General features: G+C 34.8%; 1 protein-coding gene across 1 annotated transcript; it reads left to right on the top strand.

Annotated features, from left to right (window-relative positions):
• The first annotated feature begins 9,188 nt into the window (after positions 1 to 9,188).
• Positions 9,189 to 10,832, top strand: LOC110108654. Its single transcript, XM_020839383.2, has one exon. The coding sequence runs from the start codon at positions 9,292 to 9,294 to the stop codon at positions 10,435 to 10,437; it is 1,146 nt and encodes a 381-aa protein (XP_020695042.2). The 5' UTR covers positions 9,189 to 9,291; the 3' UTR covers positions 10,438 to 10,832.
• Positions 10,833 to 15,743: the final 4,911 nt, after the last annotated feature.

Here is a 15,743-nt window from a genome sequence, read left to right as displayed (position 1 = left end):
TTGTGCCAAAGCTTGGCATTATTGTCGGCTGCTGCTAGCGCCCTGTTCTTGATCGTCGGTGGTGTTTGAATAGGATATAGCCCGTCACGACATGGCCCTTGAAAGATTACTTGTTGAGTCGTCAAGTCCTTAAACACAAAACCAGATTGATTAAATATCACTGCAATTTTATTATCCTTCGTAAGTTGAGATATAGAAATTAAATTGTAATGAAGTTCGGGAGAATGCAGAATCTTGGATAGATGTAGCTTACGAGAGGGAGTCGGTAGCAAGCCCTTTCCTGAGTTTGCTATGCTAACCGAACTCCCGTCGCCGATGGTGACGCCATCTGTACCGTTGTAAGGGGTGGAGATGGAGAGGTTATCCAGTGCATTTGTTAAATGGGACGACGCTCCTGAGTCAAGATACCAGTCATTGGATGCGCTGGATGGATCTGCCGCGAATACTCTGGGTTGTTGTCGTTGTTGCGGAACGTATTGAGCGTTCATTCTATGCCAACAGTCGTTTGCCGTATGTCCTTTCTTGAGGCATATTTGGCACGTCTGAGATGACTTGGACGAGGGTTCTCTGGTGGAATTGGCCGGGCCATATGACCGGCCTCGTCCCTGTCGACCACGGCCACGATTTCCGAACAAGGCAGTGTTGGAGTGATCTAGCGTAGCCGATCTTGCTGCGTCTGAGGCTACATGAATTTCCTCAGAAATGAGGAAAGAGTATAGTTGATCAAGATTCAGCGGTTGGGTCGTGGTGCGTATAGATGTTTTAAAAGCTTGATAGGTACTGGGTAGCCCATTGAGGATATACAAGATGATATCCTCTTCATCAATGCGAGCACCGGCGGCCGCTATCTGATCGACGAGCGATTTGATCTCATTAAGATATTGCACCATGGTCAGATTCTTGAGAGAGATATGATGTAACTCGTTCTTTAGTTGAATTACTTTAGATCTGTTCGTCGACTGAAACCTTGTTTGAAGATTGAGCCAGATTTCCGCGGTCGTCTCCAGATTAAGCACATAGGGAAGAATCGACGCTGAAATCGTGGAGCACATGGCCGCAGCGAGATTCTAGTCGTTGAGAAGCCATTGATTGTACAATGGATTGGGTGTAGTCGTTCCATCGGAGCGAGTGAGAGATTTTGCCGGAATAGGACTTTGCTGATCAAGAAACGAATCTAGACCATTTGCTTTGCAGATTTTAAGAATCTGCGATCTCCACAGTGGGTAATTATCCGGAGAAAGGGGATTTTGCACTGTGTTCTTGAGATTAGATAGAACAAACTTTAGGGAAGATGATAGAACCGGAGCTGCTGCTACGGAGCTCTCATTTCGTTCTTCCGTCGTCGATTGAGACATTGTTGAAGCGCTCATGGAGACCCAAGATCTTTACGGTTAGTCTGATACCATGTAGAACATCAAGATACGTTGCTAGAACTATAACCAGAATCAAGAAGCTTAGGAGAGAAGATTATCTATGTTAGTCCCAAATGAAGCCTAAGTTTCTTAGCCGTAAAAACGCCTAAGAACCTTTAAAAAGCGGTAAAAAAGTAACTCTCTTATCATTTTTTAAGGCTTCGTTTAGGACGGCTTTTTAATGTTTCTTTAAATAGCTTTTTAGTACAAAATTTTTAATTTTTAACTAAAATTTGCTTTAAGAAGTAGTAAAAATTAATTGACAATGATTGCCCAACAACGTGTTTTATTATTATTATTATTATTTTAAATATAGAAATTACATGGGAAAAAAATATGATATGAATGTAAACAGTCCAAAATAAATAAAAGGAGCTATAAACAAATTATAATAAGAGAACATATGTCAAGTGAAGCATAACTACATCTAATATATTCATAAATTACAAAGGATCTCTTCTACCTCAAGCAGGGGGGGCATGTATATATATTATTTTTTAAAAAAATGTATATATATCATTTTAGTTACTAATGGTTCTTGGTACTTGAGTACATAATACATTTTAAAAATATAATCAACATTTTATATAATGTCAATTATTCTTAAACAAAATTTAGGTTGAAGTATGGATGATTTGTTTGCAAGAAAAATCAAAATGATGTAATTGATTAATCATTCAATTTATACAAAATTTATGTTGGAGTTGCCTTGAATTTGGCTCGACCCCTATTTATTCATATCCTTGATTGTTGTACGCTTCACAGGAATGTCGGAGGTCTAAGAGGGTAGCGCCCCCTGGTGGGGTTTGACCTGAAAGACATCATCGACACCCTGAGAAGGAGGGGGACAAATTACCTAAAGAATTATATAATAAATAAATTTTTTTATTTTGGTAGGGGAGGCAATTGTTCCCTTCGAGCTAAAGGGGGATCCGCCCCTGAGTATTGCAAATGGACTTAAACTACCCGGAAGGCATCATTGACACCCACAACGGCTAGATATCTGTCCTGCCATACACTACTTGGAACATCTTGGGTTGTAAACGGACTTACAAAACATAATACCATTTGGATGGCACCATAGTTCATCAAAATTGCCTTGTCATCTAAGGCTTCAAGCAAGGATAGCCCATCAACTATAATGAAATCTTTAGTCCAGTTGCCAAGCTCACATTTGGGGCCTGTTCACGGTTCTCCTCACTTGTAATTTTTTGGTCATCCATCTCATCCCAATGAAACAGTCTAGATTTTCCTTCTCAAAACGGCCATATATAGTCTTTGCTAAGCACCTCACTAATGGTTTGTTACCTTCATCAAACACCAACAACGCCTATGATTTCAACACAATTCAACCCACTCGCCACTCGTCATTATTACTACACATGGAGACAACACTCACTATCTACTGATCTACGTCTACAATATCTTACTCAAAGGTAGTATCAACACTGCTATAACAGACCTATAAATCCTTCAATGCAATTTCCAAATGAGAAATTTATGCCCTTTCTTTAATTTTTTTGGTCTTCAACAAAATAAACATCACACAGTATCCATCTAAGTCAATAGTAGTATGCACTTGAAATCCTTGAACACGAAGGAATTCGTGATTACAAAACCCTTCAAGCTCCTTTCAACTCCAAAGCACCGCCTTCTATTACTTTGTTGAACGAATTCCTTCTACCAGAACTTCATCATCATCTCATTGGCTTCCTGCAATAATTCACTATTAGAAGACTAGAGCTCAACTATATATCATGAAATCCTATCTCTACGCGCATACTTAGATCTAACCAGGCCGGGGATCAAGACTGCAAATTGACGTGTTGTGCATTCCTAAGACAAACCTTAATTTCTCAGTTGTCAAGAAATAGTCGAGGTGAAATTTCATGCCCTCACCATAGTATCTTCTAACATTATTTTGGCTAAGATGACTCTTACAAGAGCCCAGTGTCATCTTCCCCTCACTCACATCCCTCATCTAGGACAACATATCTACTATTTTTCTCACCAACTATCCTTAATTTATGCCTGCATGAAATATATCGAAGCGGATCATCACTTTAGTGTTCATCTTCTCTCGAATCTCTCCTCATAGGATCAGATTGCATATCAAGTCGCTCTCGCATCTATGAGACAAGTTCAAGATCCAAGCGAGGAGGTGATAACAACAAGTGACTACAAAACTACCCAAATGATATCAGCCATTCCAACTCAGTCATTTCTATCACCGTAACACTATAGCAACATTACAATTATATAAGTAGAGAATAATGAGATATACATGAGGTTAATGAAAACATATATTTCTACATGATGTATTTGTTTCTTTGTCTCTCTACTTCTTTCTTTATTTTTCAATATCTTTCAGGAGTGAGTGTTGGTTGATAAATGATTTATAATCTTAGCTTTCTAAGCTAAAGAGCCAAGCTTGGGGCAATATTGATTAATCCTTAGCTCATTAGATGCCTCACAAGCTAACTCATTTAAAATATATTGATAAATTCCATCAAATATTATTAGAGTTCAAAAGTATAATTACAAAAACATAGAAAAATCTGCAAATCCTAATTCATATGTCCGCTTTAATTCTCTCCATGATTTTATCACAAACTATTATCACTCAATTGTGGGGTGCTAGAAAATTTAAGATAAGATTGAAGGATGGTAGCTTATTGTTGGGTTAATTTTTGAGATGAATTAACTAATAACTTTTTTAAAATCAACTCAAGAAAGGGGTAACTATGGGTTTGGATAGGGAATTGTAATAAGAATTTAACAGTTAAATAATTATTAGAGGTAGTTTGAGTTGCATCAGACTTAATAACTATCTAAATGAGTCATTATTGTTAGCACACCATCTGCAGCAACCGTGAGGACCACCTTCTCCTGACATCGAACCTGCTCCATATTCCTGTAGCAGCAGACTGGCACAAGCGGTCAGCACTCCTATAACAAACTGTCCTCATTCAATGTATATATATACACTCATGTATTAGAACGGATGTAATGAAAACGTGCTACAGTGATTTACAATAAAGAATTCTTAAAACCATTGTTCTTCTTCCTTTCTCTGCTCTGCTCCTCTGGTATTCTTCCCTGTATACAGTTTCTCTCAATTATAAGTCTTTAAATACTTTTATTTGGGCGTATTTGTATGTTAATGAAATTGAATTAAGTCCCTTTGCTGAGAGCTCCTCTTCTCCCTTCTCAATAACCCATTTTTCAAGACTTGTTGACGCTGAATCATCGGTGATCTCTCCTGGAATTAACAAATGACAAGAATGTTCTTAGGCTCATTGTTTGTTTCAAAAAGAATTCCAACCATCCTCTCTTGCTCCTGTTTTTAATGATCTGATTTAGATCAATTGGTGCATTGGAGTGTTGTTTTTCGGTTTAAAGTGTTCTCGGTTCTCTGGATTTTCCCAGTTCCTGAACTGATCTTCTTGTAGAATTAATTTCTTATATTTTTGATAAAATATTTGTTAAAGATCTTGAGGTGGAGTTTGCTTTGTGTCATACAAATTTAATTGCTCTTATTATTGCTTAAGATCTATTTTTAGATCTTTGAGGGAAGCAATTTTTTGTTTTTTTTAATTTTTATTAGCAAGACTATTCTTTCTTTTGTATAGTGGAGTGTTGGCTGTTTTTGAATAGATTGAGAAGTATTTCTGTATATATAAATCTTGTATCCAATTTCCACATATTTGAATAAAAGAAGATTATCGAGATTGCCCCATGAATGCAGAGTTAACAAGAACTCGAACCACATAAATTTTTTGTGTTCTTATTATTTCATTTTCTTTGCAAGTGATATCTGAAATTATTTCTTTGAGATTAAATTTTATAAACGCTCAATTTACAAATAAGTCTTTAAAACTACGATTGAGATCTAGTCAAAGATCAAGTTGAGTGGTTGATTCATCTCTTCCACGCACAACCTTATTCACTTTGTCAGGATTAAACTGCATAGAGTATCCATCAGAGGTTATGCATAGGATTACTGTATCCACAAATGTTGTGATATACTCCTAAACTAAGCCTTAGGTTTCATTAGGGACGGCTTTCGAAGCTGCTTCAAAAAATAGAAAGAAAGCCGTTCCAAACGAAGTCTTAGGCTTCGTTTGTGACTGTTTTCTTACTGCTTCTTAAAGCAGCTTTCTAGTACAAAAACTTTAATATTCAAATTAGAAAGCCGCTTTAAGAAGCAGTAAAAAAGCCGCCCCAAACAAAACCTTAGTTTGCGATAACCTTTTTATTGCTTTACCTCTCAGACTACAATCACAATTTATACCTGGCCACTGATTCTGTGCTTATTTTAGGAAATTTTTCTGTAGGAAGCTGCTTTCTGCATCAGCTTCTAAAGAAATTATTTTCCCTATAATACATTTGTAATCATCTTGATAAAAAAAACTATAGCTGTCCCAACTGGACCAGGAGAATCAGTCTGTTTTAATGGTTGAATTGGCTTTTCAGAACACGGCAATGGTTTTAATTTGATTGATAAGCATGAACTGTAATCAGCTACAAGTTAATTAAAACTATGATTTTATGCCATTGTCCTTATCTTCAGATGGATTGGATCTTAACATTTGTCAGTGTCAAATCCATTAATTCATTGTGAGTTTTATATAGAGTTTGATTTTGAATATTATATGAATACAAAGTTTTTAATTCAAAATTTAATAAATATATTTTTTGGAGCCCAAATGCTTTCACACCTTGATGGAGCCTAATAGCCTATGTAGATATATTTCATCAATCTTAAAATTAAAAGTTTAGCCAAAAAAATTTCACACACTTATGGATTATTTGCTAGCTATTTATAATAAAAGTGTACCAATAATACTAGAAGCTTCTATACTCTAAGTGCAATGACTATGAAGAGGATTTTGGTTCATGGCCTTAAGCTTAGGTTCATATTTATGTCAATGAAGTGGTTGCATGTGAAGTAATTTCATATATAAATGTAATTTTAATATATTTCTTAAATGTTTGATGCAATTCTTTTCAATCATATATATGTCTAATAAGATTAAATCAAACACTTGCGTGATTGTATCACACTATCAAAAGAACTATATAAGTGATGTGTCCCTAAGGTTCTTATAAAGAAGTTATCTTAGGAGTCCCTCTTAAGAGAACTTCTAAGGAGTACATTTCGGGGATTAATTATCTGTTCGGAGGCCAACCAGAATGCCCCACATCACCCATGTGCTTAGTTTCGCGGCTCGGTATCGGTGACATGACGCATTCTGATTGGTCTCCGTACAGCGTTCTGCATCTGGTCTTCACATATAATAATTTCTCCATTTCAGTGTGCCTTTCTTTATAATTCTTCTTGGGAGTCCTTTTGAGGAATCATCTTAGGAAGTCCGCTCGAAAATTACTCTACGAATACTTTGGATGTTAAGGCTAAACATGCTTTCAATATGTAAAATAAAAATATTATTTTTTCTATTAGATATAACATTAACATCTTTCTATGGTAATCCATTCTTGTTATATAAAAAAAAATGAGAAATAATTTTTTTAGGAATGTTTAAATAAATTATCAGTATAAACACAACACCCACTTGCGGTTCGACCGAATCAATGGCCCGTTTTATACGTGCTGGCAGCTGGTTCATAGCTGAACCGGGTCTGGGCCCAGACCACCCCCACAATTCCACATCTCATCCCAACCGGTTTGAATTTGGCCGGCTCGGTTTTTGTCTCCTCCTTCCCTCGGTCCAACCGATCCTATTATCTACAAACTTCTTTTATTTCTTATTGGCTTCTTATAGCTGTCTAATATTCGGCTTTTTTATTTGGGTTTATTAATATTCAAACGCCGCATGGTTGCCACGTGGCATATCATGTTATCAATGTGCATTCTTTTTAAACTGAAAAAAAATAAAAAAAAAGGGAGATTTACATACATACCACTTTATACTACTCTATTTACATATTTAACACTTAAAATTTTAATATTACATACATACCACCCTTAGTTCATTTTCATATCAAATATGAGTGATAGAAATGAAATATATGAGTGGTAGGAAAGAAATATGAGTGGTATATTTGATATTAAAATAATATAGGGTGGTATGTATGTAATATTAAAGTTTTGAGTGTTAGATATGTAAATAGGATGTTATAAAGTGGTATGTATGTAAATTTCCAAAAAAAAGAATATCTATCTCGACTCTCTCTCTCTCTGTCTTTTTATGTTTTTCTAATTGCCAGAGTCCGAAGGCTTAAGCTTTGGGGTAAAAAAAAAAAAGATACAGAATTTTAAGTAATATTAAATTGATTTAAAATCATATATCTTCAATATTAAATAATTAAAAAAAATGGTATGATTTTCTTATGACTTTTTCTGAATATCTTATATATTTACTACTTGTTAGATATTTATGTTATATATATTTTAAAGTTTTTTATATAAATATGTTATGAATTAGCTAATAATAAAGATATATGCAAATATTTATAGATAGGCTCAATTCTTTTTATTCACTATCATAAAGTTTTGTATGTTTGTAGAGTCTTAGGTTTTGTTCGGAATAATTTTTTCATTGCTTTATAAAATATTTTTTTAGTACAAAAATTTTAATTTAATAAAGTTTTTAACTAAAACATTATTTTAGACAGCATTAGGAAAGCTGTCCCAAACGAACCGTTAGGCTTAATTGTTTTATTATTAAAGATAGTGTATGAAAAGAATTAAATCACAAAATGTAGATAAAAATATTGGAAATAATAAATCTATCACTTACTTGATGCCCTAATTCTTAGGACTTATTTCTAGTATAGAAGAGAATCAAAAGACCTACTAATTGCTTAATAACAATCTAATACTTAATAACCAATATGACACTCAATAATTATAACAAAATTATATTTATTTATAATAATGTGTTTAGGGAGATCTTAGAAGAAAATGAAATATATTGCAAAAAGAGAAAAGAAATGGAGCGATTCAACACTAAAATATACTAGTTAGGAATATGATCCATCATTTTCTTGTTTTAAGGTTCTTTTTTTTTTTTCGTTGGCTTGTGAGCATGATGGTTTATGCTTTTATTGATTGTCATCTTATTATGAGGAGACTCGAGGTTGATGGCCCTACAATCGAAAAATTATTTTGTGCGGACATGCCGTCGGGAGACTAATCAGAACGCGTCATGTCACCTTTTTTTCTCTGTACTGGTGCTCGCTACCAGGTGATGTGACGCATTCTGGTTGGTCTCCGGACCGTCCGGTATCCTCACTGAATAGTTTCTCCCTACAAACATGTCATATTGGTTGTGGTTAATGATATGCCGTTTCTCGAATATTCGATTCGAGATAGCAAGTGGGAGAGTTGGTCAAAATAGAAAACGAAGAAGATGTTTGATCATTCACTGTATGTTGTGCGACATAAAACCGTTGGAGTTGATTCCTCTACATGATATAGTCGAGAATAGGTATGATAGAAATAGTAGATGGATAGTTTTATCTAGTTGTGAAAAAATATAACGTTGAAAATTTATGATGAGAAACATCTTATAAAAAGGAAAAAATTATTATAAAATTATGATATTGATTTATGAAATTTACAATTAGTCAGAAAGCCAATAGTTCAAAATTTTGCCTTTAAGCCGAAAAAAAAAATAGTATTGTATCCGCATACAAAATAATTGTATAAAAATATATATATATATTTTTTTTTATGAAATTTTATTTTCTTATCACTTGTTTTGTAAAAATATTTGCCGGGCCCTTTTTTTTTTTTTGCACTTTAAAAATGGAAGAGAAGCTCTCCTCAACCCACAAAAGGTTGAGGTTTCTAGTTTTCCCCGACGCAGAAGATTGATACGCCGGCGATTTCCGCCGATCTAACCGGCCAAGTATGCCGTCCATGGAGTTGCATAGTTCCTCCGTAACGTTAGCGTCGTTCAGCCGCTCGCTCATGAACTTCCAACGTGACCCAGAAGATTTCCAGCAGGAGCCGGCCGGCGGGATCCAAGAGCAGGGCATTGATGCGTTTCAGCTCCATGTTGCCGACCTATTTGCAGAACTTTCATCCGCCGGAGGCGATAATATCCTTTCTCTTCTCTGGATTCGGAAGCTATTGGACGCTTTCCTTTTTTGCCAGGAGGAATTCCGCTTCATTCTCTTGAACAATCGCCATCTGCTCTCTCGATCTCCAATGGATCGCCTCATCTCTGATTTCTACGATCGCAGCGTCAAAGCCCTCGATCTCTGCAACGCCATCCGGGATGGGATCGAGCAAGTTAGGCAATGGGAAAAACACATGGAGATTGTTCTAATTGCGTTGGATCCACGGCAAAGTTTCATTACCCAGGGCCAAATTCGCCGCGCTGAGAAGGCCCTGATTGACCTAGCCTTGTTCATACACGATGAGAAGGAATCCTCCTCTGTTCTTGTGCAGCGAAACCGGTCATTTTGTCGCCAACAACGTGCTGCCGCTCACTGCCGATCATTTTCTTGGAGCGTTTCTAGGTCGTGGTCGGCAACGAAGCAGCTACAGGCTATTGGAAACAATATCTATGTTCCCCGTAGCCATGAGGTTGTTGCCACCAGTGGACTAGCGAATTCAGTTTTTACTATGAATTCATTGCTCCATTTTGTGATGTGGGTTCTGGTTGCCGCAATTCCTTGCCAGGATCGTGGTCTTCAGGCTCATTTCTCCATTTTGAAGAGCTTTCCTTGGGGATCTTCAGTTATTTCACTCCATGAGAGGATAATGGAGGAGTCAAAAAAGAGGGAAAGGAAGAAGTCTGTTGGGCTATTGAAAGAGATTCATCAGTTAGAAAAGTGCATTCGTCGCTTGTTGCAGTTGACAGAATCTGTTGATCAGTTACCTGAGGGAAAGGAGGTAGAGATGATCCGACAGGAAGTGCTTGGATTAGGTGATGTATACAATTCAATGAACGAAGAATTGATACTACTTGAACGCCAAGTAAGAGACGTGTTCCATGAAATTGTGCGCAGCCGGATTGAAGGGCTTGATTGCTTGCATAAACCGGAATGAATTTCCTATTTTGTGTTGCAAGTTGGTGGTTTCGGTTGAAAAAAGTAGTAGCAGCAGTAAGTCCTTAAACCAGTTGCAATTGGAGAAGAAAACGAAGAATAGGAGGAGACGATCAAGCACTGGGTGAAATGTCGCTCCTGTTGTAAGTTTATACAAACAGTTTTCTTGTGTTTTGTATAGCAGTTGTGCGTATTAGAGATTTTTTGTTTAAAAAAAAAATGTTTTTTAAACTTTTTATTGGATTCTTGAAACATTGTCAACATTATGGATGGTTTGCTCGAACTGTTTTGTATTTGTTTTTCTTTTTAGTTGTTATCATGTGTATTTAAGTTTGTGATTATTTGTAATTTTTCAAATAAAGGTTGGACGCATTAATGGCACAAGTTATAGTGCAATTTGTTATGCAGTGCTGAACTTCTTATTGTTTTTTCCTGTTAACTCTGGCAAATTTTTAAATAGATTACAAGGTAACGGTCAATAAACTTTTTGTTATTAAACACACATCTCCACACAAGATACGAACTTTGTGAAGAACTAAAGTGGTGCGCACATATTGTGCAAATTGGTCAAAGTGAAGACAAATCAAGCTTGGAGTGGCACAACTCATGTATAGCATCTGACATTTTCGGGCGAGCCTGCGGACACCTAGTAAGCTACAAGCTTATATTGAATTCTATTGTAGGCTTTATGTAACCTACTAAGGGTTTGTTTGGGACGGTTTCTTACTGTTTTTTAAAGCAGCTTTTATACTAAAAAATTGTTTCAAGAAGCAGTAAGAAAGCCATCCCAAACAAAGCCTAAGTTAGATGCTTATCATGGTTGTATGCACATTGTGGTTGGCTTTCAAGCAAGTAAAGAATTTGATGAGCTTTGATATTTGATTCATTAATTTATGCTATTTTGTGATGTGAAGACTTATAACAGAATGCTTATGTTCATGTAATCATGTCCTTATTGTAAGGCATCATCTTGATGAATCAATGTAGATGTTCTATTGATGCTTGCTATGGTTAGGGGCTCTGTTGATATGTTACTGAAAACGAATATAATTAAAGATTATGACCCTGCTTTTAGAAAAATATTGATTGTAATGTGATAATAGTGTGGAGTTTTCCTCTCTGCTTTAGATTAGCTTAATATAATGTTGCATGTTTCATTGTTGTCAACATGAATTGCAACTTGACCATTATTACCTGACTATGATCTTTCGTCCACCATCTCCTGACTATGGTCCTTCGATAACTATTTATCGACTTCAATTATTATCACACGATTGCAATCATCCGACCACCATTGTTCTACAACCATCCTCTAACCACCACCCCTTGATTGCTATTCTCTGGCCACTGCCATCTAACTATGATTCTCTAACTATCTTCCCTTGATTACAATCCTCTTCTCACGACCCAACTTGACATCTTGTATATTGAACGGGTCACATCATGTTGGATCACAATAGAAGAGTTTTCAAGATCAATTTAGAAGGAATTTTATTTTCATTTATTAATAGAAACACAAAGCCACTAAACATTAAATTGAAGCATAGAAAATAAACTCATCAAATTTTCTATTTATCTCTAAAACCTATACAATCAAAATATCCATATACAACAATCATGATATAGAATCATCGTATATTAAAAATAATACACCATAATTATCAAAATAATCTACTTGTAGAAAGACATACCTAATACCTAAAATCTGCAACTTCTATCTATTCCACCTGCCTTTTCTTTTTGCCTGACTTGAAATCAACACATGCAGAAAGAGCATGTATATGCAAACCATAGCTCAGAAGGCTATACAAAATCTATATAAATTCTTTATAATAAACAAAATAATAAATAAATATATTATTTTATCTTCGCAAAATAGTAAAACATTTTATCATATATAAAATTTTAACATAAGGTTTAGAGTAATGTTATTTGTTATAGTGTCAATGTCAACTTAACATTTCAATCAAGTAGTTGAAATAGCACGCTTTCACATATAACAGAAATAAACACATTACATTAGTCTCCAGTGACACATCATATTAGCTTCCTAGGCCTTTATACCTCTCAAACATTTCGCAAATAGAATCAGACCCTTATGACTCCCTGTGCACATCACATCAATATCAAACATTTATGACTTCATGTGCATAGCAAACATTTTCAAATTTTTATGACTTCTAATGCATAACAAAACAATATCAGACCCTTATTACTCTCGTTAAAAGACTTAGCATCGTGGTGCTGATAATGATCATCTGTGAGAGTTGTTTGAAGCTCAGACTTGCAAGCCTTGTCCATATCCATTCATTTTGGTACAATATGCACAATCATGACATTCAATAACATTTGATTTTGTTTCATTTCATTCAACCATTGCATTCATTTACTTACTCATAATGTGACTAACAATGGAGAAGTGATGCTAACACAAATATTTAAGGATTGGGAGGAGCTAGCCACCAAGCTAAATTTATATGATAAAACCATCAGGCTTCCTCCAAAAAAGATAATCTTTTCAATCTCATTTTAATTCCATAATAAATTTTCAACCCATTAATTTGATTTTAATTCCAATAAAGCTCGAATCAAACACGAACCAAACATGAACAAGCTAATGTTAAACAAACACAAACATGAACACTCACATACTCGGCTCGGCTCGGTTCGTTTGCAGCCCTACTACAAATAAAGGGTGGACCTTGAAATTAACTTGAATGATGGAGAAGAGCTTTGTCCACTTAAGGATTGCTTTCTTGAAATGTGGGATAATCCCTTTATCATTTGACTTGATTCCATAGAAACTGGAGAAAATTTTGACCAAGCTTCTCTTTGTAGATGCCTCCTTGATTTGATTTGGACTAGGGGTGGTTTAAGTGAGCCGAGCTTATCGAGTCATGAGCTCGGGCTCAAACACGAGCTCGTTTATTAAATGAGTTTGATGTGGCTTGGCTGGTGAGCTCGCGGGCTAGCTCGTCATTAATTAATTATTTAATAAAGTATTTATATATTAACTAATATATAGCTAGCGGGAGGCGGGACGCGAACCATAGACAAATGCGGGCGGAAATTCCAATTCGAGGGATGAAATTTTGAAAGACGGGACGACGAAACAATAGAACGCAGGAATTTCGAATGGCTGGGCGAGAATGGAGGAACAACAGACGTGGGCTTGCTTGCGGAATCAAGCCTCTCGACGAGACGACGTGTAGTTCGATGAGTCGAGCTCGAGGTCACCTTTTGAGCTCCACTCGAGCTTGAGCTCGAGTTCTAGTTGATATTCTGATTGACTAGTCGAGCTCAATAAGTTTACTACTCGACTCACACCCCTTGCTTGAACTATGGAGCATACGTAGCATATTTTAGTCATATCATTGTTGTAATGATGATATGGAATTTCACTATGCATGTATATTCTTTTCAATAGTCCAACAATACTAAAAGTCCTTTCAATGTATATTAATTGAAAGACATATTATGATAATAATAATAAAAAAATGAACTAGTTATCATAGAAATTAAAATAATAACAATAATTCCTTCTATTTTGTTTGGATAACAATATATTGAAGATAAATCCTTAATTCAATTTCGATATTAAGATCAAATGTATATTAGACCTTGGCGAGTGATTGTTGAAAGATGCAAACTGTGTGGTTGACAGGCAGATTAAGGCTTCGTTTGGGACGGCTTTTTTATTGCTTTCTAAAACAGAGTTTTAATTAGAAAATAAAAAATTTTGTACTAAAACTCCGTTTTGAAAAGCAATAAAAAAGCCGTTCCAAACAAAGCCTAAGTCGCTCATAGTTATATTGTCTTTGCTCGGTTCTTGAGTTTTTTTTTTTTTTTTTTTTTTTTTTTTTTTTTAATGTTGAGTGATAAATTATAAAATATGGGATTAGATTTCGTGACTTTAGAAATCTAATCATCATATTTATCTAATAGACTGTTTATCTTTTCCCTTATATGATTTCTTATTTGTTGCATACTTACATGCCAAAATGTTCATGATGTTAAAAGAAAGAGAGCTTATCATCTTAACTCTGTACGAAAATTCAATACATACAAATAAAAAAAACCGATAGAGGTAAATTTATATATGAAATCTCTAATAAGGAAAGATAAATTACAAGAAATGTTCAGAGGCTCATAGTCGTGTGACAATAGTTCGGCTATTGTAGTCAGACTGATGATGGTTAGGCGATCGTAGTTGGGCAATGGTTGTCGGACGAGCATGGTCAGGAGGCTGTATTATGAGGATTGTGATCGAGTGACATTTGTTGGAGGATTATAGTCAGGCGATAGTGGTTGAGTGGCAATGATTCGTTGAAAACAACCACACTGGTCTGACTGTAGTTAGGTGATGGTTTACCGGTGATGGTCTGGAGGTGGTTGAATGGTGGCATTTGAGTGGTAGTTCGTTGAGCTTTGAAAATTTTAAAGTTTGTAAGCTCTCTTGAATTGCAAGTCAATGATTTTTTTTTTTAATGCATAGAGAAATAGTCTATTTATAATATTTTTAAAGTGATATATGTCATAAATATAACCAAAATTCATAATACTTCATCGTACAATACTTATTGATTTTCTTGATTATATATATATATATATATATATCAAATTTTTAGTATTTTATTGTCTTAATGATGCTAGAATTAAGTTATCTTGGTTTCATTAGATTTGTCTTGTGAAGGCGCTCAATTTGACTATAACCATTTAAGATTTGAAGCTCATTTAATTATCCTATATTAATGCCTTAAATTTCTAAATGCATTTCAAGTGTTTGATTTAAGCTCGTTCATACTCGTATTAAATTACTCTTGGTGTCCATGAATTTTTCTCATTATGGTATTTAATTTGACTATAAATTTGCATATGATCTTAAATATGATAATTATACTTTTTAATTCAAATATATATTGAGATTCAAGTACTATTAAACTCTCCTGATAATGTATTATTACTTAGAAATTTTTTTTTTTGATAAAATTACCTAAGAAAATGTGCAATAACACCTCTCATCTTCTCGATGAAACTGATTTCTTGGGTTGTCAATAAATAACCCAACTCATCAACCCGATCAAAAAAAATTCTTGTTTGGGTTCACCCGCTTAATAAATGTGTCGGGTCAAATTAGATTTTTTAACCTATTTATTAAATGAGTTGAGTTCATGTTAACCCGCTAACCCCTTTTTGACCTTTAATATTTTTTTTCTTTAATTTTTTACTTGTGAGTATTATCATTTTATTTTGATCAAATTTGTTAAATTTTATGATTAATAAATTATAGTTTTTTAAATTAAAATA

The sequence above is a fragment of the Dendrobium catenatum genome, unplaced genomic scaffold (genome assembly GCF_001605985.2).
Source record: "Dendrobium catenatum unplaced genomic scaffold, ASM160598v2 fragScaff_scaffold_1099, whole genome shotgun sequence".
In the NCBI taxonomy this organism is placed as follows: domain Eukaryota; kingdom Viridiplantae; phylum Streptophyta; class Magnoliopsida; order Asparagales; family Orchidaceae; genus Dendrobium; species Dendrobium catenatum.
This window is presented reverse-complemented; position numbering and strand designations above follow the sequence as displayed.